Here is a 26484-nt window from a genome sequence, read left to right as displayed (position 1 = left end):
GATTATGACAATCCATATTACCCCATATGGTTAACACGATTTGATCCAAGGTCCATTAGCAAAGGTCACCACATCACCTATGTATCTAACACGAGGTTTTACCTTTTACACATACGAGTATGGGAGACATCGGGCAACAAGTAACTACAGAATATGTGTGAAAGGCGAAATAAACTTTTATGGGATCCTGCAGAAGATTTTTGAAATCGAATTTCTGAGTTTATTAAAGCTAAAATGCGTCCTCTTCAAATGTGAATGGTTCGACTCTGTTATGAGCCGAGGTGTTCGGGTTAACAAATTTGGTGTTGTGGATGTCAATTCTGGGAGAAGATACAACAAGTTCGAGCCTTTCATCCTAGCTTCTCAAGCCAAGCAAGTTAGCTTCCTTCCATACCCTCGCCTTCGCAGTTCTGGGATAAACTGGTTAGCTGTTATAAAAATTACACCTCGTGGACGAATTGTTGCTGGAAAAAAACCACATTTGCAAGAAGAAGACGCTATCAATGAAGTTGATGTACCTGATCAACAACTTAATGAAATCCTTCTATCGATCCGGAAAACCAACAATATGAAGATCTTCCCGAAGATGTGACAGATGAAGCACATGAAGACGAGCTCGATGGAAGCGACGATGATCATTTAAACTGATCTTGATGAGAACGAAAACGATTCAGAATGATGTAATCTATGTAACAAATGTTGTTTTTTTTTTCTTTTTCATTTTCACATTTTAATGTATGTGTATCAAAAAGTTGTGTTTACATAATATGTTTTAAAAAAAAAATTTTAATTTGGAGTTTAGGGTTTAAGTTGGATAAAGAGGAAGAAGATGTAAAGAAGAAGAGATGATGTTATAAGATAAGTAACTTTGGGGTTTAGGTTTTCTGGTTTCAGGGTTTAGGGTTAAGACTCGTAAAGTCGTCGTAAACAAAAAACACGGGCCTGGTAAATTCGTCGTAACCTGGTCAACGTAAATTCGTCGTAAACATGGTCCACGTAAATTCGTCGTAGCCTTAAAAATACGGGCCTGATAAATTTGTCGTAAATGAAAAAACGCGGACCTGATAATTTCGTCGTAAATGAAAAACCGGGACCTGGTAATTTCGTCGTAACTTTACGACGACTTTACGAGGAATGCCTTTTCTTATATATAGGCGACGCCTCAGAACGAGCATATCTTGTTCATTCCTCCCAAATCCCTCTCCACTCCTCTTAAGGTAACCTCTCCCTCTCTCTAATTTTTTTTTAAACATTGTTTAGTTTTGGGTGGTTAGTATAGGTAATTAGCCTAAGTGGTTAGTATAGGTAATTAGTTTAAGTGGTTAGTATAAATAATTAGTTTAGGTGATTAGTTAAGTATCGGAATAATATTTTTTAATTATGTTGTTATTGATAAAACTAACTGTAACTTTTTATAAAATTTAGATGGGTCCTAGAAGAAAGCTAGCAACACCTACTTACTCGCAGATGTTTCATGATGGTATTGGGACATCTTCTTCTGGTCCATCATCTTCGGAGGCAGTTCCGGGCTCTCAGACATCCCAGAGAGTTTCTTGGACCTCATATGCCTCCACCTCCTCCTCCTCCAGCCGCTGCACCTCAGCCTGTCCCAGCAGGTGCAGTTCATCCAGATTTGTGTGTGCCTCCATGTGCTCCATACTCGAGATATACAGTAGAGATTTGCTCGCCCAGCCTGGACGAGAGGGCTTGGATGTTCTGGATCTCGATAGACCACCCGGAACTTATTGGTAACTTGTTATTTTTTAGTACATTAAATTTTAAATTTTTTTTCTCTAAAAATTAGGTTATCTTTTCAGGTTTGGAGCCAACAACCGTTCGGAGCGTGTCGGAGATAATCAAGGGCTACTACGACGGAGCCTACCCGAATTGGAGCAAGACTCCATACCACGTTAAGATGAATTGGTTTAAATATTTTGCGCTAATTTTGTTTTTTAAACATCTAACTAGATCTTGACCTGCGCTACAAAGTGCAGGTATATTGTTTGTTTTGTTTTTTTGGTATATTTTTTATAAATAGCTTAAAATGAATATCACCTCGTTCGTAGTTGAACAAAAAAAAAAGAATATCACCCGTTCCACATTCATAAAATCAGTTAAATGTAAAAAGCAGTTAAATGAAATAGGTATGTGTTTTGCTCGTAGGAAGCAACAAACATATCAATATACAATTTAGTTATCAGTATTATTTAGTATATGAACTTTAAGATTTTTAAAATAATTTAAATGGGTTATTCGAACCAGAACTAAAATTTAAAAATATCTGAAAAAGGCTAAAATATTAAACTCCTAAAACCTAAAATCTGAATTAGATCCTAACCAAATCGGAATGAGTACTCGAACGGCCACCCCTAATTTCTATATAAGATATTGTATAGGTTTATACACATTTATCTAGAACCAAAAAAACTAAAACCAAATGTAAACCTAATTCATAAATAATCAAGTGAATCATATATCTCTGGAACCAAAAAATTGAATTGAACCGGAACCAAACCGCTAAAAATAAGTATCCAAAATTTTAAAATAAAATTATATACCCACAAATATTAATTATACTTAATTTCTAAATATTTAAATATACTAAAAATAATATTTATTAACAAAATTACCCAAATATTTTTATCCATAAATTTAAAATTATCCAAATTATTTGATATTTTTATTCAAGCCTTCCGATATTTAAAGCTGGTATAATTATTTATTTATTTGTAAACATAGTTATTGATACTATGATTATAAATGCTATTAATTGTTATTGATAACGTATATACAGAATGGTATCAGGCATGGGAAAATCAAAGTATCTAATAGATGAATTGGTTGCTGTCAATGATTGTAGTCGAATACTTTTTCCACTCAAAGTAATGCATCCCGAAATTATAGGAAGTAAATGGAAGAGGAGGTTTTTTTTCTTTTTCATTGGGAGGTTATAAAATACCAAGGGAAGAGGAGGTTATAATATATATACATGTTATGGCAGTTAAATTTTTAAGAAAGTGGGTTATAAATAATTGGACCAAACAAATATCAAATGGTCATGCTGCAGAATTAATAGAATAGACTAAGCGCGGGTTTTTTGGATTATATTATTATACAAAGTCTTATTATATTGAAAATATAATTTTTAAGTTTATTTGATATTCTATATGTACACTTTTACGTAAATTTCTTTTAGGCATGAGAATTATATCCGGATAAAAAAAAAACCAAACCGACCCGAAAATATAGGTTTAGTTCAGGTCCAGAGAAGATAACCTATTGCAGATTTTTTTGGACCCGCAGGTTTTTGTTTGAGTCCAGGTCATACCCTAGACCCGATCATAAATATGTTGTGTTTATTAGGTATATTTGGATATTTTGAATATGTTTCCAGCATTATGGATATTTTTTTTAGGTTTTTGGTTTACGATTATAGTTTTTGATTTCAGGTAAATTTTCAAATTAAAAATTTTTTTTGGGTATTTGGATAAAATTTTGCGTATTTTCAGTTGAGTGATATATTTTGAATTTTTAGGTATTTGAATTTTATTTGGGATTTTGTTTGGAGTTTCAAGTACTTTTCGTGTTTCAGATATTTTTCAGATTTTTTAGATATTTCGAATTTTATTAGGATCCTAAATACCCGAATATATGTGGCTCCATTACGTCCATATAGGATCCAACAACCTTTTGATATAGATTTTTAATGTTATTGTACAAAAACATGGTTCATGAAATATTTTTAGAAAACTCATTTTTAAATATGGAAATATCTATCAAACTATAGACGGTTGAAAGTTTAGTATATAAAATGAGATTTTAGTAGAAAATTTTATATATGATATGATTACGTTATTATAAAGGAAAGAGGAAGTTCGAATGTACACATATATGTCGTGTAAGTTCTCTTACTTTAAATCATATATTATATGATAAAAGTGATAATATAAAACATTAGTTTCAATGCTTTTATGATTTTTTTTGTCATCAATTTTACAGACTCATATTGACTCTGTGAACCACATTGGGAGATATTGATCCATGTGAACTACAAAAGACGTTTCCTTCCTAGCGCTTCTAGCTAAGCTATCCGCCTTCTTGTTCTTTGTTCTATGCTTTTATGATTAAAAGTCAAAAAAGGTAAATATAGTAATAGTAATGATTAAGATTTAGGAGTGATATTTGAATAAATAAAGAAATTGAATAAATTATTGTTAGTCTAAATTTAAGGTAAGACAAAAAAAAAATGAGTTAAATGAAAGGGTTTAAACAACTTTCATATGTAGATTTTTTGAAGACTCCTTCTCTTTTAATAGTGTTGATTAAATATTTATATCTAATTAATTATTTATTTTAATTCTTTTAAAATTTTGTTTGTTTCAGCAAAGGTGGCACTGGTCCTTGGGAATCACCAAGAGGGTGAAGAGGGAATTCATTGCAAAGGAAAAGATCCGCCTTTGCAACACTGTCTCCGATTGGAAGGACAAGTGGGAGATCAGGGTTATGAAGGAAAGCCCACCGAGCTTACGAAGGATGTATGGGATGATCTTATCGCCTTTTGGAAGCTACCCTCTTCTACCCGTAAGGCGAACTCGTGCTCCGCTTCCCAAGGAACGAAGGACAAAGATGGTTATTTGCCCATGGTTCACAGAACTGGACAAAAGTCTCACGCTGGAATCCGTAAGTTTGTTTCTAATATTTATTTTAAATTCCTTAATTAATTTTAATTTTAATATTTAATTTAATTTAATTGTTTTTTGTAGTATGAGAAGACGGGAGTCTTACCATCTATGTCTGATCTATTCAAGATGACTCACGTCACATCAGACGGGATTTTTGTGGATCCGGTATCCGAGAAACTCTTCAACGCATTGGCTTCTCAGGTTGAAGAGTGGGAGACGCAATTAGCCCAGCAGTCTCCCGATGGATTACCCGTCAAACTGACGACCGAAAAGGTCGACATGATCTTCGAAGAGGTAAAAAATTATAATTTTATTTAAATAATAATAAATTTTAACTATATTAATATGTTTTATAGGTGGCCCCTAGAAAGAAGGGATGGATAGTGGGCATCGGTTCTGTTAACAAAGTTGCTAAGGAAACTTCTTCATATGCTTCGAGACGGGATGAAGAGAACTCTCAAATGAGAGTTCGGATGGATAGCCAGCATGATCGTTTAGACTCTTTTGAAGATATACTGGATGTGATGGCGGTGGGAAACCCGACTTTGCAGAGAGCATTAAATGAGAGGTGAGCAGCTCTCGGGATGCCAATACAGAATCCCGAAGATGCCGATCCAGACCGTTCTCAATTGAGCATCGCCACCGACTACTTCGATAATATGTAGTAGCTTTTTTATTTGTTTCCTTTTGTATTATGAATTTAAATATTATGTTATGACTTTTAAATAGTTTTTAAATAGATGTTTTGATTTTCATTTTTCATTTTATATTTAAAATTCTTAAAATTTCGAATATTAAATAATATTTTTATTTTATATTAAATGGTAAGAAACAATGTAAATTCGTTGTAAACTTTACATGGATTTTACAACGAAATCCTCGTAACATCGTCGTAAGGTTTACGTGGAGCTTACATGGGCAGCGTTGTAAAATCTTCGTAAAGATTACATGAAGTTTACATCGAAATAATACAAGTACTTTACGATGAAGTATTACGTCTCGTTTACGACAAAATGTTTTTTTCCGTTTTACAAGGAAAACTTTCCTCGTAAACATTATCACGTCTTCACGATGAAACCTTCGTAGGACGTTTAACAACGAAACAGTTTTCGATTAATTCGTCGTAACACTTTTTTTACGACGAATAAACAAGGAATATTGTCCTCGTAAAATATATATTTTCTTGTAGTGTAATCATGCTCTAACGATCTTGGATTTAACTCTTGTTTTTGTTGTTAAACCTCTTTTGTTGATTCTATTATTATTTTTTCACGTGGTCACCATGTAATATCTTTTTATTTACAAGATTATATTCTAAATAGCATGTGGGAGTACTCTTAATTAGCTGTCCTTGCGAGATATAAATAAAATATTCAATTTTACAGTGATATCTTTTAAATTAGACCAGAAAGGTCGACAACATGAGCATTTGGGTCACACTGTTTTAATTTCAAACAAAACAGTAACTGATTTGATTCTTTCTGTAGTGATGCTAGTTAATGGATTTATTAGTACCATCCAAAATAACATATGTTCCCCATGTCAATTTTCTTAATTTTGTCAAAGTACACATAATACTAAAAGTATAAAAGGATAAGGAAATGCATAAATGAAACAACGTAAACTGCAAAAGTATTTTTACTAATATACAATTAGCATATTATCATGGTAGTACTGTTCACGATTGTCAACAGCTTTTACACAATGATAAAACTCTTGAAAATTTACTCCATTGTTAGGTGTTACATCTTTGTTGCGGGTATTCACCGCAAACTCACACAGTTCTATCATAAATTTCTCATTAGCGGTGATCCACCCGGGCTTGAGGAAGAAATGTAACTTGCCGGATGCGTACCGAATGATTTTATAATCCGAATATTGAGATTCTATATGTCCTAGCAAGCTGCACAGTATTTATATGGGATTGACTTTTTGCTCCCACCTTTCTTTGTTTTGTACGAGCGAAGCCATGTTCCTTTCGCATCGAGATACGACTGTAACTTACGACAAAAATGTTGTTTGTTTCGTTGTTGTAGGTTCTACGATTTGTAACATGCGACTATAATCTGCGACATGCGACTAAATGTTGTTTGTTTTCTGGTTACAAATGCCAAAAAAAAAACTTTTCAGTCTCTAATTTTTGTACTGACTTAAAATTACGATTTGAGATTAATCGCGAATAATCTGCGATCGCAACCTATGACATGATCACGCGATCAGTCCCCCGACAGCGAAACGAACAACATGTGACTTGCGATTGGTCTTACGTTACAGTCGTAGGTCAATGCGGCTTATAAACGAACATTGAAACATTCCTCAGTTTTTTTCACAAGAAAAAAAAAACACTCCTCGAATGGTTTACGTGTTCTTGTTCCACATTTGAATCTTCTTTTACTCGGACCTCGTAGGTCACAATCGCTGGTCGATTCGACTTACAAATGAACATGAAAAGAGTCTTCGTTTCTTTTACAACAAAAAACACTCCTCGAACGGTTCACGTGTTCTTATCCCACATTTGAATTTCTTATTACTCGGACCCGAGACTGTTGAATCTTTAATGATTTTTTTACATCTAGAGACACTTTTTCACATTCAAATTACACTACAAGACACTTATCACTTGTGACATATTTTTATGACCCTAAACTAAATAGAATCTCTTTCCTCTTCTTATTTCATTTTATTATTTTTCTTATTCTACTTTATGTATTTATTTACTTTTATCTCAAGTTATAAAATATATTAAACAAAAATAATTGTCATAATAAACTATATATAAAATTTCCTATCTTTTAAGATCCATGTTCATATATATATATATATATTACATATATTAATGTGTAAACAAAATGTGGACGTGGACACCAAAACGTGGATAACATAATTATAAATTAGTTGTGGACATGAACATCTTAACAAAATTATAAACTAGTTGTGGACATGGACAATATTCTTTCGATTCCATTCATCATCTCAAGATCTAAATTCAACTCTAATCAAAATTACATTCATCCAGATCATAACAAAGCGCAAATTCCGTAGATCAGAAATCTCTGACATGCAAGATTTATTACTCTTCGACAACAGGTAAACACTTCTTCGATTTTTCTCTTCGCTCATACTCACAATATCATCTCTTTCTCATCTTGATTGAAGTTTAATTGCAGATAATTTATCAATTGAACTGAAGAAGCCAAGTGTTTGTATCAGAGATAACAGAGTTCGTGTCCACGTTTTATGGTATAATTTTAGTAACATGAGGCTATGTCCACGTATTGTTGTATAGTTTTATGGAATCAAAACATAGAGTTTGTCCATGTTATCCACTATAAACACATTAACATCACATATCCACACATTACTCATCACTCATCCACACATCACCCGTCCAGAAATCACCCAACCACGAATCACTCGTCCACAAATCACTCATCCACAAGTGTCAATTTCATTAAGGGCAAAATTATCCACAATCTGTTGCTGATCCACAACAAAGTGTGTCACATGTAAGAATAGTCTTTAAATATAATAGAAAGTCAAAAAGTGTTTCTTAGTGTAATCAACTCTAATCTAATATGACGTAAATTATGTGACAAAAGTTACAAAAAATAAATATACTACAATGTAACAAAATTATGTGACGTAAAAAGGACGCATCACATTGATGTCGTATGAGCTTTACATAAGCTAATCAAAAGCCACTAACGAGATTTTGTTGGATGGCTCATCGTATATGATCCATATATATTAATGTAAAGTCGCATCGACTAAGACCAAGTGCAATGGCGTGTTGAAAATATTAATTCAACAGTTGACCAGATGCAGTGGTGTGTTTAATAATGCGTTTAAAATGACCTGGCACACAACTAGCTGAAAAAATTAAACCCGTTGAGAGGGAGAGAGACAGTCCGATGTGGCGTAGTTCCATTGGCAAAAGAGAAAGTGGTTCTGGCGACTTTTCTTTGATTGGTTGTGTTTTAGTTTTTTTTTTCTCTTCTACATTATTTATTCAATTATTGTATATTAAAAAAAATTATATCAAAATTTATCATTTTTCATACTCTATAAATAGAGAATTGTTTCATTAGATTTGGACACAGAAAAAAAAAATCATCATTAGCCTCTTACAACTCTAGTTTCTATATTTTTCTATCTTCTTTGAAAAAATGGATCCCAACCAAAACTCTTCTAATAATATCCAAAACCTTCAAACAACCCTTTTAACTATCCGAATCCCAACAACTATCCATTCCAAAATCCGTTTCCTAACCCCAACCAACCCCAAAACATACCAAATTATGGTTTTCCACCAAGTTTTTTCACGCCGTCGGCTGTTCCAAACTACCATCCATATTATGGTTCGCCGATGTCATATTCATCTCAACCACCCACTTATTCTTCTACTCCAACGGATAAGGAAATTGCTTCGAATGTTGGAGCAACTGAATTTCTCGAGTTTTCTACACAAATGACTCTTGGTAGTATAAGTGGGGTTAATAAAGCAACTCTTGGTGCAGACAGTTCAGCCTCTGCTACCCGAAAAAACGTGAAATGGACAACTGAGCAAAATTTGGTGCTATTGAATGGATATATCAAATATGGAACAAACATCGTTGTTGGCAGAAACCAGAAAAGTGAATCATTTTGGGGCAAAATTGCTGAGTATTGTAATGAGCATTGCTCATTTGATCCTCCGCGTGGTGAAGTTTCATGCAGAAATCATTACAACTACATGAACCAAAAATTGTCAAAATTGATTGGCGCTTACGATAACGCTAAGCATATGCAACAAAGTGGGTGGTCGGAGCAAGATGTATTGGCGAAAGCGCAAGAAATCTATTCAGGTGGTGGTACCGGAAATTTCAATTTAATGAAAGAATGGATCGCTGTCCGTGATCAACCACGTTATTGTAGTCAAGTTGGAGGGAATAGTGGCGAAATGTACCACATCCATGCGAATGTTAGAATGTTCCGTGGTTAGAAATATTTTTAAGTTTGTGAGTTAAGTTTATTGTACTAATTATGCTATGTGTGTTTTATTATTTGTGTTGTATGCTTATTAATGTATTGTACTGAATTTTAAGTTGTTGTAATTCTATTTTTTTTTACTAATATCTCTTTTTATTTTTTATATTTAATAATTGATATTTTTATTGAAATTATAAAATTAAACATAAATTAATTAATCATTTATATAGCTTTTAAATATTGTAATTTAGTTTAAACTAATAATTATTAATAATATGTAACTACAAAACAAAAAATGTAAAACAAAACAAAAATGTGGAAAATAAAAATGGTAGGGTAGGGTGTTGAATTTTATTAAACAAACCATTGTAGAATATAGAAAATGAGTGGATGTTGAATTATTAAGCGGAAGAGAGAGAAACTGATGTAGAAAAAATAGAAGATGATGTGGAGGGTGTTGTGTGTTGAATCTATTGTATATAGTCTAAGACTACGATTTTACGGTTGTGATTGTATGGTATAATTAGAATAAATAAAGTAGGTAAAAAAAATTTCTTTTGTACTAGGCTTAAAAGCTCTAAACAATTGTCTTAGTGGGCTCCCACTAACATATATATATATATATATATATATATATATATATATATATATATATATATAAAGCCCTTTCCAAAAAACAATTAACATATTTACTTTTATTTTACACAATCAAGTAGAAAATGATTTCAGCTCATTTATAGGTGAAAAATCTACTCTATTAAAATAGTCCTATTTTTATCTACTATGAAAGTTGTTATTTAAGTTTTGGACTTATTCATAGTTCTACCATTTAATATACACATTGATTATACAATATACTTAATATTGACTTAATTACTTAATCTACTAATAGTATAGGATATTAATTGAGTTAAGAATCTGAATTATACCACATTTTGTGGAAAAATTGTTAATCTTTACGTAAAGACTTAAGAAACAGTTAGATTTTATACAAATAATTTATCACAGATACTCTTAATTTACAATATTTAAAATTATTTGAATAAATATCAAATGTAAAGAAAAGTTAGTTACTTGATTCACCATAATAAATCTGCATGTATAACATTTAAATAAATAATTAGATCAACTTTTTTACAGCAAATTATTAGATTGACTTAGAAATAAAAATATAATTTCATAAGTCAAAAGACAATATAACTGTTCAATGATAGATTCTTTAGAATCTCTTTACCACAAGATTATTAATATATTTTCAAAAAGTGTGAACGATCTCAAAAAACCATATAAGTAATATGAGATATATATGTATTTATACTAATATAAAAACTTACAAAGAAAAAATAATTTATTTTTACGAGAATGAATTTACCTGAATAATTTATTGAACAAATATTAAATTAGAAATAAAACAAAATAAATAATAAACAAATCTATTATATATAAAAATAATAATTTTTATCGGTTAAGTTAAAAAAAAAACTGCGTTTCAAGGCGGGTATTATACTAGTTGTACTTAAACTAGAGTAATTATTCCTTCAACATTTATGAGATGAAAAGATTTACGCCAACTTTATTACCTTTCATTTCTCCCATTTCCACTTTTTTTTCATTTTTGCACATTTTTACTCCACTACTTAACCAGTCACACTCTACATCGAAATAATCTGTCGTAGACTCTAGACCATTTCTAAAATATTTTGCTATTTTTCCTAATATAAAAAAAAAAATTCATAATAATTTGGTTTAATTTAATATTTTTTTTCTAGATATCAATCTCAATATACAGCAAAAATATAAAAGAATGCTACATTTACAGTTTACAAATAAAGAAAAAAATATCAATCTTTATTTTTGAAAAGATATTAGAGTAGATTTACTTTTAAGTGGAGATTAACTGCTATTATAAAAGCAAATTTAGAAGTGAATAAATAATCTTAATATGCCTATTTATTGTAGCTTCTTATGCAAATCAGACTTTTAATGAAAAACTTTCAATTTGCTGTGGAAGGATCAAACGTGTAGATTTGACCAGCTTCCCCGTCCAACTTATACCCACTCACTCCTATATAGCATGAAAACTTTGTGAAAAATCAAGATCTGCTTTCAATTTTGGAATTAGAAACAAAATTGGAAGTTTTTGGAAATTCCCCAGAAACACAATTCCTAAAATTGTTCAATTGAAACATATAAATGAACCGCAACTTAGTAATGACATAATTATACTTTTGATGAAGTTAACACATAAAGTATGTAATATATAGCTCCTCTAACTTCTAAACCACATTATGCTAGATAAATAAAAAATTTGTTTCTACCTAAAAACATATCAATCATAGATACTTTTAAAATATTTAATAAGAGATAAGGAAACCTAAAGGATATTGCTAAAATGATTCCTAAAGCGATCCCGAGATCCGATAAATAATACCCAAACGGGAAAAATAGTCATACTTCGAAGTGGTTTCGGCGTTGGCAAGAGATTATAAACTTACTTATCTCAGAAATAAAGTTCAAATAGAATATGCAAATTATTATATATTGATCAAATATAGATTCAGAATTTAAATTCATAAAGAATACCGATTCGATCAATGATAAAACTAAATAAAAAGGTTAAACAAAAATATTAATTATCAATCATAAAGATAATGTAGAATTGTGTTAGTGACAATGCTACATAATAAACATAGTTGCGAAATAAAAAAATCGAAAACCAAGTGTTTGGAATTGGGGTTTTAACATTGAGATAAATAACATACAACCACAAACAAATGAATAACTATAACAATTTTTGGGGGGTAAAATGTTAGATCTATAATGTTAGGTTTTGATTTGTATCCGTTTCATTACGTACGTTTTACTCCAGAAATTTTCTAACTACTCCTTAAAGGCTCGCTTTCAAATCAAGACCTAAATTTCTATTTGTCTTCTTTGTCTTAATTTAATATTAGTTAATATGTGCATGCGAGGTTTTATGCAATTTGACATCACATTTGTCTGTACAAAGAATAATGAATAACATGAACAGTAAAGCAAGTAGTAGACGCACTTTCGAAAGAACAAACAAAAACAGGCAAGACTTTACAATGAGACAACACTGACAACAATGTTTAAAAGAATGTCACGAAAGGAAAAGTATGATAATCAAAATCTGCAAATGTCCATACTTGATAACCACCCATACACACACAAAAACCAAGTTGACAAGTAGTCTACTAACTCATGGTTGATCGTTTGAGTTGAACTAAGAACTTATTTTTTGTTAGAAACACGAAAAACACATTTGGTTAGAAAGCATAACTGGTGTAAAATATATACCAAACTAACCCGAAGTAGAGCTAATTAATTTAAGATACGTATAAATAACTTGAACAGAAAAAACATGGTAATTATAACAACCTTTTTGTAATAGATACTATCCTATGAGCAGTCTCATTTAAATGGGATTGTCATCGTATGTCGGCTCACCTCATTATATCTGATGCGAGTTAATCTAATCGGTAACTACAAACTGTAAATCCATTATTGTGTCACGTGAGCAGTCTTACAAACTCGTTCGCAAATTTAATCGTCTATAAATTAATTTTACAGATTTGATATAAGAAACGTTATTTGAATTTTTAGAAATAATAAAGATTATAGTTCAATCAATCAATTATATAAAGATATTAAAATGACCTAATTAAAACTTCCTAGATATAAACAAATTAAAAAATGGTTGCCGACATAAATAAGATATATATATATTTAAAGATATTTATAAAAATTAGTATGTTTTTAGGGAAAATAACTTTCAATAAGATTATACTTTGAAAACTATACACACTTATTTATAGGTGAAATGAAAAAAACTATCTAATCTAAATATTTATAATTATTTTATTTAAATTAATAATTTTCTTTTAATTTTAATTTTGATACATTCGTTTATAAATTGGTCTAGAAACAAGTTCAACAATAATAAGATTTTCATCATTTCGTTTTTTTTTAAATGATACATATAACATATCTACTTTGAAAAACGTCACAACCATCATTTGTTTCTATTTTTACTTTCAAATCACGAAGCATATATTGTCTTTGCTCTTGGTCATCATTTTGAATCGTATACAGGTCTATTTACATAAAATTCATAACAGTAAAATCATAGCTAAACCTTAAATATTTACAATTTTTTTTATCTATTTGTTATATTAATATATTAACATTTATTTATTTCAAATATAATAATAATAACCCTTTCAAATTTAATTGTTTTTACATAAAATATCTTTTTATATATTATAATGTGTGGTTTTCAGAAAAGTAAAAATAGGTATAATTTTCAAATTTTAAATAATAAATAGGGTAATTAAAAAAATTATCACAAGTTTCTAACTTATGTAGTGTCACTTTAGTCTCATTTTTGCCGTATTCTAAATAGTTTTAACTTGTCATTTTTCTAAAATTAGAAAAATGGTTACGTTTATACATTTACTTTACCTTTTAATTAAAAATGATTTGTCTTATTTCAGTTGAAACATAAATATAAACAGTTTTGAGAGCTTACCCATCTAACTTAAAGGATTCGATTGGTAATGACTGTAACTTTAATAATTTGTTATAGAAAAAATCTATAGATTTTATTGGTGTAGAACTGATTTATAAGCCCAAAAAAATTACTGTGCATATTTGGTTCTACAAAACATTTGTACAGTCGTAGGTTATTTCAAAAATTATAATTTTTTTTTTATTAAAGCTTGATTGCTGTGAATTTAGTGGTATAAAAATAAATGGAGATGTGAACATCACCTACATCCACTACCAATCACATCTTAAGTTCTTTCCTAATATTAGGTCTAGGTTTTTTCCTAGTACTTTTTCAATTTGTCGGAAGTTCGATTCAAATATCAGCATGGTATCAATTTAGTGTTTTTATTATATTAAATTATATTAATTTTGATTTAAATACCTTCAGTTTTCAGTTTGTTTGGGTTTTATCTAAAAGCATTATTATATATATGCTGTTACAAAATTTTGTGGATTTTATTTTATATGAGTTAAATAAGATTACTATAACATTAAAAATATTTTCAGTGCACAAATTTTTAAATTTATTACTTTTTCTATTTTATTTAAATTTTAAGATTACTATGATTATTAATAACAAAAGTAAGAAGTTATTAAAAGTTACAATCATTTTCTAGGTAATCAAATATAAGTAACAGTACTAATGTTTTTAATATTAATAAATAAATAAATAATATTTAACACAAAAGTCAGTTGTCAACACAACATAATTTATCTTATTTAAAATTATTTATTAATTACAAAATTGAAAAACTATTATTACTTTATAAATTAAAAAGTCATAAAATTATATTAAAATATAAAATAAATAAAATAAATTATGTAAAACTTATATAATATGTTTTCATATAATTATAATATATATATATATATATATATATATATATCTATTACTATATTTTAATTATTCAGTATTTGTAGTATACAAATCTAGTTTGCCGTTCATATATTAGTGTATTGTTTTCTGTCATATATTACTATATTGTAATAAGAATAAATATGCTTGGTTTGGAATTTGTTTCTTTTTGGTTTTTAAAATAGCATTCACAAGATTTCTACAATATAACTAAAACTAAATCAGTTTGGTTCAGATTTATGGGACTAAACATTTTTATTTTCTAATTAAAATTTAATTTTATTATTATTACAAGTGTAAATAAATTTTAATTTTAATCAATAACTTTTTAATTTAATAATATGTAAATTGGCAGGAAAATTATTTGTGACTTATAGACCAGACTTTTTTTCTGTTTGTATAGACTAGACTTGAATTTACTTAAACCACCGGTTCCTTACTTGTGAACCACTCTACCGATCATTTGAAAAGTATAACGACCTTTCATTAACCACTGGGATGAAAACAGCGGTGTACATGAAGAGTCATTTTAGACATTTAATCACTTATAATCAAAGCATAATCCACTTCCAAATGGTCAATAAAGAAGCACATTTGGGATTATATAAACCACTGAAATCTACAATTTATTAAATTATATAAAGCTCATCAATAGCTGTCGACAAAAATGAGACATGTCATTCAACATATATATGGATTGATAAAATAACAAAAATATTATAAGTGGTGCAGGATTACCAAAATTTTCAAGCCAAAAGCTTTAAAAATTAAAGCTATTACTATATAAAACATTTTGCGGGCATAAAATGATGGGTGATGCCTAAGTTGAAAACTTATCTAATGATGACCTACTAAATTTAATGTAGAAAGTAGAACTAGTGGTGTAGACAAAAGAGTCAAGTGTACTAATTGAAAACGACGAGAACTCTAAATTCTAAATTAACACGAAAGGCATTGCAGTATGGACGAATTAGGTCATGATTTGCTCTATATTTTTATTTTCTAAGATAGTCGATAATGTATTATGTAATGATGTACAAATGTCTGAAATAGTAAAATATAATCATATCTCTGCAAGATAAACTATTCTGTTTCCTTAACTATAATGGTGATTAGCTTATGAATTGAGTGGATAATTAGTCATATATATAATGATATAGCTAAATGTTTAACAGTACAGTATACAGTATATACATCAATATATTAAATATACATACCAATAGTTTCTCGGATGTGTCTCAAGAATGGGTTTTAAAGATAGTGATATGCAGTGCCGTGCTTACATGATAAAATGGCTAGGGCATCTTTTAAAAATATACAAAACACTAAAGGCATTTCTTATAATTTGTTGGGAAAATTGCCAAAACAGAATAAAAAAACAGAATGGTTGTCCCTATGGTATAAATTCAATCTAAAGTTGTCACTATAGTATAACTTTCTTCATAATACCTAAACTAACCTTAATCTAATCCCAAATTGTATTTAAAAAAATATGGAAATCAATTTGTAAAAATGGTTGTCGAATAAAAAAGAAAAACAAAGGGAAAATTGAAAAATGGATTAAAACCATTATGTTTTTTTTTCCCGTAACCCTAATAAAGAAAACAATCTCTCCGCCTCTCTCTACGGCGACGACGAAGGCGATTCTGTCTTCTCCGGTGAAATCAACGGCGACTGCAGACGCCACCGGTGGAACCCGTTTCTTTTCTCCTACCGGTGGAACCCTTTGTCTTCTCCTACATATTGAAGGTAAACACCAACGTTCTCCATCCAATTTCAATCATAAAGTTTGTTTCTTTCTCCTTCTTGTTCTAATACTTTTCTCTGGATCTCTGGATATCTCGACAAACAAAGGCGATTTCGGAACTTCTCTTGGTCATTGGTGAAATCGAGTTTGTCTTCAACCTCCCCGCCTCTCTCTTTCTCCGACATTGCTAGCGCATAAGGTATGTTCTCAATACTTCATATGTCAAGTGGTTTGAGTTCTTCATTCGGGTTTGAAGCTAGCATTTCTCTCTTTCTTTATCCGGTTCTTTATTGCATTTCTCTGTGTTTGAGTTCTTCATTTGGGTTACTCTTTTTATATTCGTTTCTTAGGATTTTAAGTGTTGTTAACTGATTATATGAACAGATTTCGATTGTGAATTGGCTTACTTTGATTAACTGATTTCTTTGTGAATTGATTTCGTTTATCATGGGCTGGTTTATTGATTGTGAATTGGCTTACTTTGATTAACAGATTTCTTGTGTTTGTCTCTGCTTCAATCAATTTCAGTCTTTAACTAGAATCAATTTTTTTTGTCTTTTCTAGATATGGAGTTAGAGCTACCTAAGCGAGTGTATGCAGAGGGTTTAGAACCTCAGGTGAAGAAGATCAATAACTGCTGCCGCATGGAACTTATCAGAGATCTGAAGAAAGCTATGCCTGCGGAGTACGATGATGTCAAGATAGATCCTGTTTTCAAACATATCATGGCGATTGCGGAAAATAACCTCAAGTTTTCGGGGAAATTGGTGGATAGCTTCTTGTGTAAGCAGCTGATTACCTCGAAGATGCATGAGAAGTGGTTTATATTTGCAAGGAAGCCTCTCCGGTTTTCGCTTCAGGAGTACCACACTGTGACAGGCCTCAAGATCTCGCGGGAAAGTAGCTGTGACGTAATTAAATGGAAAAGTGATGGCGGATTTTGGAGTGAACTACTAAGGACAGGTGGTAAGATCACCTTGCAGTCGATCAAAAAGGTGCATCTACAAGAAGTTCACAGCTGGTCTCGGCGTGATAGGATGAGGTTGATCTACTTGTGTGTGATAATGGGTGTGGTGATGGGGAGAGATGAGAAGGTGAACATCCCTCATATGTACATCAAGCTGGTGATGGATCTCGAGAAGCTTCGGAACTTCCATTGGGGTCTTCACTCCTACGACTTCTTACTGAGTTCCATTGAGAAGGTTAGGAAGAAGTTGGGTAAGAAGAACAGCTACATTTTCGAGGGGTTCTCCTATGCGTTCCAGATTTGGATTATGGAAGCAATTCCGGATTTTGGAGAAATATGTGGCAGCAAAGTCTCGGACAGTTTCTGCGGTCCAAGGTGTGGAAATTGGAAAGGAGTTGCAAAAGTTTCTTATGAAGACATCATTCAACTTGAGGAATCGTTTACTGAGAAGGTATGAATATTTATTGTATTCTTTTATATGGCTGTTGCATATTTTTTAAAGCTTATAATGTATAATTGTTTTGTAGGGAGATTTGTTCTCGGTAATTTCAGTAAGGGGCAATGGTGATGTGTTGAGGCATGCTGATTATACAAGGAAGGATGAGATGGAAGATGAGCGTGTGGACCTTCTTCTCGATAGGATTAAAAAGAACTTTGATTGGAGCAACACAGAATGGCCAGTTATAGAGGATGAAGAGACTGAGATGGAGGAAGCCGATACAGAGTCAGAAGCTGATAAGAGTGTGGATGCTACTGATATTGCAGCAGATGTGGAGACATCTTCAGTCCATGTTGCTGGAAGAGGCAACAGAAAGATTCAGGATGAAGGAGCCGAGTCAAGAAAGAAGAAGTTGTTGTGTAAGCGAACAGCAGAAAAAAAACAGAGTATTGATCAAGAAACTAAGAGTTTCATTGAGGGTTTGGTCCACTCATCTGTCAGTTCCTTGGGAGATATACTCAGAGCGCAAATGGCGAGTATGGAGAGCATGTTCAAAGAGAGGATCGGCAACATGGAGATCGAGGTTTCACAGCTCAGGGAAGCAATCAGTTTGAGGGCCGAAGGAAGCGTTCCTAAGAGCAAAACCGATGAAGCTGCGCCTAAGACCAAAACCGCTCAAGCTCCTGCAAAGAAAAAGGTCAATCAAGCTCAAGCTCAAGCTCCAGCAAAGAAAAAGGTACTTCCTAAAAGAAAGTGTAGAACTTGATGTTCTTGTATCTAGGATGCCGCGTTAGGGTGCTGGAGCTAGTCTTTTGGAGTTAGGTTGTTTTTGGAACTAAACATTTTCACAGTGTAATATTATGTAAAACTTTCGGATATTGTAATAGGTTTATAAATGTGTAATATGCTTGAATGTTTGTGTAATGATAACTCCATGAATGTAATGCTTTCTTTGTGTTTTGATTGAAAGACTTCTTACATATTTTTTTTTTTGGTTTTAATGAATAGGATTGGTTAAAGAATGGTATAGAAACTAACGAGTTTGATTTTGGATTGAGCACACAAGAATTAAGGGAATTGTCCCAAGATACATTGTTGATGGGTTTGATCTTTCTCAAGTGAAAGTCGAAAACTCAAAACCCTTCAACATGTCCCCACCGAAGTTAAATGATGAGGAAATAGATCGAGCCGGAGAAGCCTCAGCAGATGCGGCATTGGTGTATCTTCGTAAAGAGGATTGGGAAAAAGTTAGCACTTGGTTAATTAAATCCAAGTAAGTAAATTCTCATTTTTATATCATGTGTTTTTAAAATTTAATCAAACCATATCATTGTTTTGAACTTTTATCATTGTTTTGGTTACAGACCTCTACGGATTGGACCTTCATTGTTAGATGCTGAGATTGGTACTCGTCTTATGGATAGAACCGAGTGGCTTCACAACTCGGTAAAACCTTTATACTTTTAGCTTTCATGTGTGTTTTCCATACATGGTGTGTGTTAACATCATCGTAATATGCAGGAGATTGACGCCATGATGTACGTATACAGGGAGAGAACATCTCTGAAACGATGGAAACTTCACCGTGTCGCCTTCATGTCTGTTGTCTTCAGCAACATGATTAAAAAGGAGTATGAGAGTTTCAAGGCGGGTATAAGAAAATACAAGCTTCATGATTTGCTAGTGCAGTACGGCAAAGGGGTCCTTCCACCACATGGACAGACACAAGAGATATGGAATGTAGATGTGGATCGACTGTATGTCCCTGTTCATGTTAGCGGGAATCATTGGATCGCATTGTGTATCAGTTTCGTGACGAGGAGCATTGATGTGTTTGATTGCTCGGGCAGAAAAAGGTACAAGGAATTGGATGGGTTCGCAAACCTTGTTCCTCGTATTGTCAAGGCAGTTCAGCCACCGAGTTACCAGAAAGACTTTACGTTCGCTGCATATACGGTTCACTATGTCCCCATGGGTAAGCTGAATAAAAGTGCATGTGATTGTGGTGTCTACACAATAAAGTTCATCAAGTGCCACTCGCTTGGATTGAAGTTGTCCATGGTGAATGATGGTAACATCAAAGAAGCTCGCCACAGAATTTTGTGGGATCTATGGGAAGCGGCAAACGACCCAGAATTGGTTGAGAGGATGTCAAATTATGAACCTCCAGAGTGTCTCACTTTAACCGTAGAAGAGATTCTGTGAGAATCGATTTTTAAATGTAACTAGTTCGGCTTTTAATCTAACTTTTAGGATAAAAAGCTTAATCTAATGTGTGTTTTAGTGTTTTATTAGGAACATGAATGCTTAATCTAATGAATTGCTTTTGGGTTTATTATTCTAAGTTTTTGACAATGTGTTTATGAGACCCTAAAAAAGTCTTGTTGGAGACAACAAACAACCGTAACAGAGACCCTAAACATACCCTAAAAATACCCTAAACAAAACCCTAAACGAGACAACGTTCGAAAACATTATATGAAACAAAAGAAACCAGACATTCAATCAAGAGTCTGAAAAACACCTAACGAGACCCTAAACATACCCTAAACAGTAACGAAAATAACATTAATCATGCATTCTAATAGCCGTTGTAGAAGAAATCAACCGATAAGAGTATATAAACGAATCAAATCCAATACACTTTAATTGGTTTCTTGTAAACCCGACTTTTGATCCAAATAAACAATAAAACCCGACCAGAATTAGGTCCACGAATAACCTAATACCCGACATATTTAAACTAAAAACCCGAGTTTCTCCCATTTTTCAGAATTCTCTTCTCTGTCAATATCCTTTTTCTCTCTGAATCAATTTTCCTAAAACATGAATACTCCAAGGCGATATTCGTACGGGGTGCCATCTAGGTGCTGGTGCGGGAAGGGGGTTGTGATTTTCTATTCGAGAACAGATGAGAATCCTTACCGACGGTTCTATAGATGCGAAATTGGGTCACAGGTTCATGGTTTCAATTTGTTTTAGGATTCACATACAGATTTGTTTTCTATTCATATCGAAACTCTTTTGTCTGAATCGATTTTCGATTAAGAGAGACGAACATGCTATCCTGACGTTGTTTTTCTTCTATGCAGCGAAAAAAGGAAACCCATTTATTTAAGTGGGTTGATGAAGCTTTGCTTGATGAGATTCAAAAGCTAGAGGCAGAGCAAGGAAGAATTACAGAAGCAATTGAAGATCTGAAAACGAGTATGAAAGAGACAGTTGAAGAAGAAGTAAGGAAGCAAAAAAATTCCCTTGAATTAGGTTGTTTAGGAAGCATTCTATTGTGTTTTGGAAAAGTCAAGAATGAATGAAACCAATCTACTGGTTCTTAGTATTTTGTTTCTATCTCTTTTGTTCTTACAATGACTATGTCACATTTTATGGTTCTTACTATAGCTTTGTTTTGGTTCATTTTCAAGGGTTTTTGAAACACAGAATCATCTGAAACGTACTGAGAACAATGAAACTGAAAAATGATGGCAATGTATAACAATTAAACTAAGAAGAATAATGCCAATGTTTAACAATGAAACTGAGAAAAAATCCAATAGAAATTTGTCCAAATGAAAAGAAAGTCTATAGTTTTTGGAAAAAAAATTGTACAAAGAACCACCATGTAAACTTGCAAATGAACATGATGAGAATGCACTTTGAATTAAGCTCGCCTAGGTCGCCATCTACCACCACCATCTACCACCACTTGCATACTTGAACAGATCAACCTGTGATACAAAGAACCATACATCAAACACATAAACGAAGCTATAAAAACACATAAATGAACTGCCTATATAACCTCCCCCCTCACCATTTCTGACTGACTATATTGGTACTTGACAAGTTGCTCTGTTGTGCCCACTAATACCACATCTACTACACTTCCGAGGCTGCTTTCTTCGTGACATTTGCGATGACCGAATTTTGTCTTCCGCAGTTTCATATCTGCGTTTTCTTTTCTTCCAACTGATCTTCTTGTCTCTGGTGGTAAAACAATGACTTTCTTAACATCTTCTGGTATAGACCAAGCATCCTCAGGAACATCAATAGGATTTATGCTTTCTTCATAAGCTTCTCTCCAAGCTCCTGTAGTATACATCAAATCAGTCAATGTGTGTGGCTCTCTTCCAACATGAAAACCAGCTTTAATTGCGTGCCTACAAGGGATATTCATAAGGGTGTACTTTCCACATGAACAAGTCCTTCTATCCAAATCAACTAAGCAGTTGAATTTATCACCTCTAACAAGCAATCGACCAGCACTGACAGGGTAAACTACAAATGTGGCGCCTTTCCCGATTCTCCTCTCTATTTTTTTCTCTACATCTTTAGTCAGAGGATGTTTATGCTTTGAAATCAGTTTCTTACGCTCATAAAACCATTGTGTTAACATTTCCCTGATACTGTCTAACAAAGGGATGACTGGATACTCTCTCGGTGAACGCAAAGCAGAGTTGATAGATTCAGCAGGATTGGTTGTCCTTATGTCGTATCTGTATCCAGGGAATTGACATCTAGCCCATTTTTGCACATCAGCTTCCCTAAGATAATCTCCAATTGCCGGACTGATATTACACACAGTAGCAAATGTCTTCTCAAACTCAGAAACTCGATAAGCCTTGGACGCCTTTGAAACCAACCCAGCAAGTCCTTCCCATGGAAATATGTGACCACATTATTCAACAAATGATGAATACAAATCCCGTGTCTGGCTGATGGATACACGTTTTCAATTGCCTTAGCGATAGACCCATGTCTGTCTGAAATAAAAGCCAAATCATGATCATCTGCAATGACAACCTTAAGTTGTCTCATAAACCATTCCCAAGAACGCTCATTCTCTGAGTCGACTATTCCAAACGCAATAGGATACAAATTTGAATTTCCGTCTAAAGCCGTAGCAACCAGTAAAACTCCTTTGTATTTATTCTTCAAAAAGGTCCCATCGATCACAATAACCCGCCTCATGACTCTGTTAAATCCTCTTATCGATTGCCCAAATGCAATAAATAGGTAACGAAAGTTCTCATTTCCGTCAATCTCATAGGATGTGTGTGTACCTGGATTAGCCTCTCTCAGCATGTGCAAGTATTTTGGTATTTTCCCATAACTTCTCTCTGGAATACCTCTAACTGCACTGATCGCATATTCACGCGCATCCCATGCTAAAGATTTTGATATCTCGCATCCATGATCACTACGCATAATCTGTATGATATCATTACATTTCGGCCCTTCCTTGACGCCTACATACTTATGCATAATCAGACTGCCTATTGTTTTTGCTGAAGCAGTCTTACCCGCTTTGGTTTTGCTTGAAGGTGCGCATGTATGTTTACCGACATACTTCTTGATCATGAAATATGATGAATCCTTCAGACACTCTGCTCGAACACCCCAATTGCATGCATTATCTGCACATCTAACATACCAAAGTTGTCTATCCGTTTTGATAACCTGGTAGTCAAAGTTATGCTTCATTGCACACATCTCGAAAGTCGCCTTCAACAAAGTTTTGTTCTCAAAAAATTGTCCGACCTTAACAACATGGAGCAGAGAAAACTTTGACATTTTATGTATGTTCTCTTTTTCAGAGATCATGGTATCAGCATCATAGTCCCCATCCTCATCAACTGCGACTCCTTTCCGCTTTTCATTCTTCTTATTCCCCTGCCTCTCAGCATACACAGGAGCTGATTCGTCCCCATTGTCAAACGAGTTTCTTTCTCTTCATGAGTACATGGATCAGCTGGCGGTTTGTTAAGATCAAAGGCTTCTTTATTCGGATTCTCAGCCTTGGCTTTACATGTTACACACAATCGAGTAGAAGCACTCTTTTGAACAAATCGAACAAAATTATGAAGCTGACGATCGTTTGCAATGATCACAGGTGGACATCCTGAAGTATTGATCAACTCAGCAGGTAGATAACTTAACTCCAAATCGGCTATGATTTCTTCTTCCATACCAAAATCCTCCAAAACCATCCTTTTTAATTCATCTAAAGTACAATTTGATTCCACTAACAATAGCCTACCCCCTTTGCCATCAGCCAAAAAAATCCATCCCGTAGTTGCACCTAATTCCCAAAGACCACATGTTGTATAGATATGCATCTAATCTAGAACAAAAGTTTCTAGAACACAAAGAGAAACTATGAAAAAATCATAGATTCATGATGAACAAGAAAGGCAAAATCGTTTTTTTTAAAAAAATTGACAAAGAAAATCGAGCAGAACCATTTTAGGAAGTTAGAATATTTTTAGAATATTTTGTTAACTGACTTTCCTTATTTTCGCCAAAAACAGGTGATTTTATTAGTAGAAGACACCTTCTACAATGCGTAGAACCATGAAAATAATAAGGAATGTAATTTCTACCTTTTTAGACGTTTGTGTAGTTTTCAGATTTCACGTTCGATAAATGTTAGAATACTTGTTAAAAGTAGAAACTGCATTTTTCAGAAAAGTAGATATCTTTACAATTAGTAGAATTCGCATTCCCCATATTTAGATATTGAATCAAAAGTAGATTTTACGTTCCAAAACAAGTAGATGTACGTGTTTATTCTGGATTTTGCATTCTACTAACCCAATTTCCGTAGAAGACGAATTCTACTTTTAGTAGAACGTAAATTGGAAATTTTATTTATCAAGTTTTTGAAAAAAATAAAAATATGTCCTTCTGTATATTGGTGTTCTATTAATAGTTTATATTTTTAATAATTTTTTTGATTCATAAAACTATTTATTTTATTAAGTTTCAGAAATAAAAGGGTAAAAGGGAGATAAAATGGACAAAATTGAATTTATACCATAGGGACAACCATTCTGTTTTTTTATTCTGTTTTGGCAATTTTCTCTAATTTGTTTTATGTAGTGGGATTTTATATAAACATGTAACTTCGTTAATAGTTTTACGAGTTAAACAAAAGATGAGACTACAACAAAAACATAGATTTAATAGAAACTTAAATTTTTTTGAAACCATTTGCTAATTATTTAAAAGTTTAAATAAATAAATTTTCTTGCACACTAAACTACAATAGCTTTCATAAATTGTAGATATTTTTTATTTGATTTTGTTTTTCGCTTGGGGCTGTTAACGTTGGCACGGCTCTGGTGATATGATTAACATTTAATGTTTAACTAGTTTTTGATCCGCGCTTCGAAAGCGCGGGTTTTTTGATATATAAATAAAGTTTAATATGAATAAATATTTTGAAATTGTTATATATTACTATTAAAATATCATATTTTATTGAAAAATGAATATGTTTTAAACTATATAATTTATGAATTATTTTATTTAAGATTTTTGTATGTACACTTTTATGTAACTATTTTAGGGTTGACATATTATCCGGATCCGAGAAGCCAAACCAAAATTGAATTGAAAATACAGGTCTGGTTTGGATATGGATCCAGGTTGAAATACCTACTGAATATTATTTTTGGACCCGTGGTCTTGGTTTGAGTATGGTCCAGTCTCGGTTCGAATATGGATCATGCTCGAGACCCAACCGAGTACCTAAAATACCTAAAATGTTTTGTGTATATTAGGTATATTTGGGTATTTTAAATCTTTTTTCTCTATTACGAATATTTTTTTAAAGTTTTGAGTTTGGTTAGTTATTGTTTCTGGGGTTTGAAAATTTTCAAAATAAAAAAAGAATATTTTGGATATTCGGGTAAAATTTTGAGTGTGCTTTTTTGGTTTCTCCGTCAGATTTTGGGTAAAAATATTTTGGGGGGGGGATATTTGGTATTTGAATTTTTTCGGATATTTTTTGGGTTATTGTTCTTTTTGAGATTTGAGAAACTCTTAATTCATTTTGGGTCTTAAATATCCAGACCCATTACGTATTTGAAAATTTTGAAATACCTAGTTGGGTCTAAAGGTCTATGACATAAAAGATTCATACCAGAAAGAACCAATCTGTACCTGACCCCAAGACCCGAATGCACATGTTTACTCTCTCTCATTATATTTCTTGTGCATTTTATAATAGTTATATTTGTTATTTGGTGAGATTTAATAATTATTTGGCAGATTTTAACTGATTTATTGTATAGATTTATATGGTTTTTAATAGTTTTAAACTTTACTTAAATAACAAATTGTTATTATAAATACTCTTTATAAAAATAAATTTAAAATATTTAGAGAAGAAGTATATCAAATGAAATGAGTTGTAATCATATAATTCAATTGAAAGTACTTAAAACATTATATAGTTAAATTAATCAATGA

General features: G+C 32.2%; 5 protein-coding genes across 5 annotated transcripts; 4 read left to right on the top strand and 1 right to left on the bottom strand.

Annotated features, from left to right (window-relative positions):
- Nucleotides 1-1477: 1477 nt before the first annotated feature.
- LOC125608605 lies at nucleotides 1478-5254 on the top strand. The gene is made up of 5 exons (XM_048779029.1): nucleotides 1478-1748; nucleotides 1818-1909; nucleotides 4384-4680; nucleotides 4773-4976; nucleotides 5039-5254. Exons 1-5 carry the CDS (start codon nucleotides 1478-1480, stop codon nucleotides 5252-5254), a joined length of 1080 nt encoding a protein of 359 aa, XP_048634986.1.
- A 3794-nt stretch (nucleotides 5255-9048) lies between these two features.
- On the top strand, nucleotides 9049-9663 carry LOC106448032 (glutathione S-transferase T3-like). The gene has a single exon (XM_013889969.1). The coding sequence runs from the start codon at nucleotides 9049-9051 to the stop codon at nucleotides 9661-9663; it is 615 nt and encodes a 204-aa protein (XP_013745423.1).
- A 6766-nt stretch (nucleotides 9664-16429) lies between these two features.
- On the top strand, nucleotides 16430-19195 carry LOC106445603. Its single transcript, XM_022719515.2, has 3 exons — nucleotides 16430-17024; nucleotides 17390-18243; nucleotides 18320-19195. Exons 2-3 carry the CDS (start codon nucleotides 17392-17394, stop codon nucleotides 18995-18997), a joined length of 1530 nt encoding a protein of 509 aa, XP_022575236.2. The 5' UTR covers nucleotides 16430-17024; nucleotides 17390-17391; the 3' UTR covers nucleotides 18998-19195.
- A 139-nt stretch (nucleotides 19196-19334) lies between these two features.
- LOC106448031 lies at nucleotides 19335-20436 on the top strand. Its single transcript, XM_013889968.3, has 3 exons — nucleotides 19335-19504; nucleotides 19596-19677; nucleotides 19753-20436. Exons 1-3 carry the CDS (start codon nucleotides 19380-19382, stop codon nucleotides 20434-20436), a joined length of 891 nt encoding a protein of 296 aa, XP_013745422.2. The 5' UTR covers nucleotides 19335-19379.
- A 1475-nt stretch (nucleotides 20437-21911) lies between these two features.
- Nucleotides 21912-24218, bottom strand: LOC106350404. Its single transcript, XM_048779028.1, has 4 exons — nucleotides 23972-24218; nucleotides 22969-23924; nucleotides 22043-22858; nucleotides 21912-21956 (listed from the first exon to the last, which is right to left on the bottom strand). The coding sequence occupies exons 1-4, from the start codon at nucleotides 24216-24218 to the stop codon at nucleotides 21912-21914; spliced, it is 2064 nt and encodes a 687-aa protein (XP_048634985.1).
- Between the last annotated feature and the right edge of the window lie 2266 nt (nucleotides 24219-26484).

Source organism: Brassica napus, chromosome A5, assembly GCF_020379485.1.
Source record: "Brassica napus cultivar Da-Ae chromosome A5, Da-Ae, whole genome shotgun sequence".
Lineage (NCBI taxonomy): Eukaryota > Viridiplantae > Streptophyta > Magnoliopsida > Brassicales > Brassicaceae > Brassica > Brassica napus.
Note: the sequence above shows the minus strand (reverse complement) of the source record. Positions and strands in the feature narration are given on the sequence as shown.

Bases quoted from the DNA above. Each gene is read 5' to 3' on its own strand.
- LOC106350404 (XM_048779028.1), bottom strand. From the start codon at position 24,218: ATGGTTTTGGAGGATTTTGGTATGGAAGAAGAAATCATAGCCGATTTG. The intron at 23,925-23,971 runs GTACTCATGAAG...GGGACGAATCAG, and splicing joins CAAACCGCCAGCTGATCCAT to CTCCTGTGTATGCTGAGAGG. The intron at 22,859-22,968 runs GCAATTGAAAAC...TTGGTTTCAAAG, and splicing joins GACATGGGTCTATCGCTAAG to GCGTCCAAGGCTTATCGAGT.
- LOC106448032 (XM_013889969.1), top strand. From the start codon at position 9,049: ATGTCATATTCATCTCAACCACCCACTTATTCTTCTACTCCAACGGAT.
- LOC106448031 (XM_013889968.3), top strand. From the start codon at position 19,380: ATGTCCCCACCGAAGTTAAATGATGAGGAAATAGATCGAGCCGGAGAA. The intron at 19,505-19,595 runs GTAAGTAAATTC...TTTTGGTTACAG, and splicing joins ACTTGGTTAATTAAATCCAA to ACCTCTACGGATTGGACCTT. The intron at 19,678-19,752 runs GTAAAACCTTTA...CGTAATATGCAG, and splicing joins CCGAGTGGCTTCACAACTCG to GAGATTGACGCCATGATGTA.
- LOC125608605 (XM_048779029.1), top strand. From the start codon at position 1,478: ATGGTATTGGGACATCTTCTTCTGGTCCATCATCTTCGGAGGCAGTTC. The intron at 1,749-1,817 runs GTAACTTGTTAT...TTATCTTTTCAG, and splicing joins AGACCACCCGGAACTTATTG to GTTTGGAGCCAACAACCGTT. The intron at 4,977-5,038 runs GTAAAAAATTAT...TATGTTTTATAG, and splicing joins TCGACATGATCTTCGAAGAG to GTGGCCCCTAGAAAGAAGGG.
- LOC106445603 (XM_022719515.2), top strand. From the start codon at position 17,392: ATGGAGTTAGAGCTACCTAAGCGAGTGTATGCAGAGGGTTTAGAACCT. The intron at 18,244-18,319 runs GTATGAATATTT...ATTGTTTTGTAG, and splicing joins AGGAATCGTTTACTGAGAAG to GGAGATTTGTTCTCGGTAAT.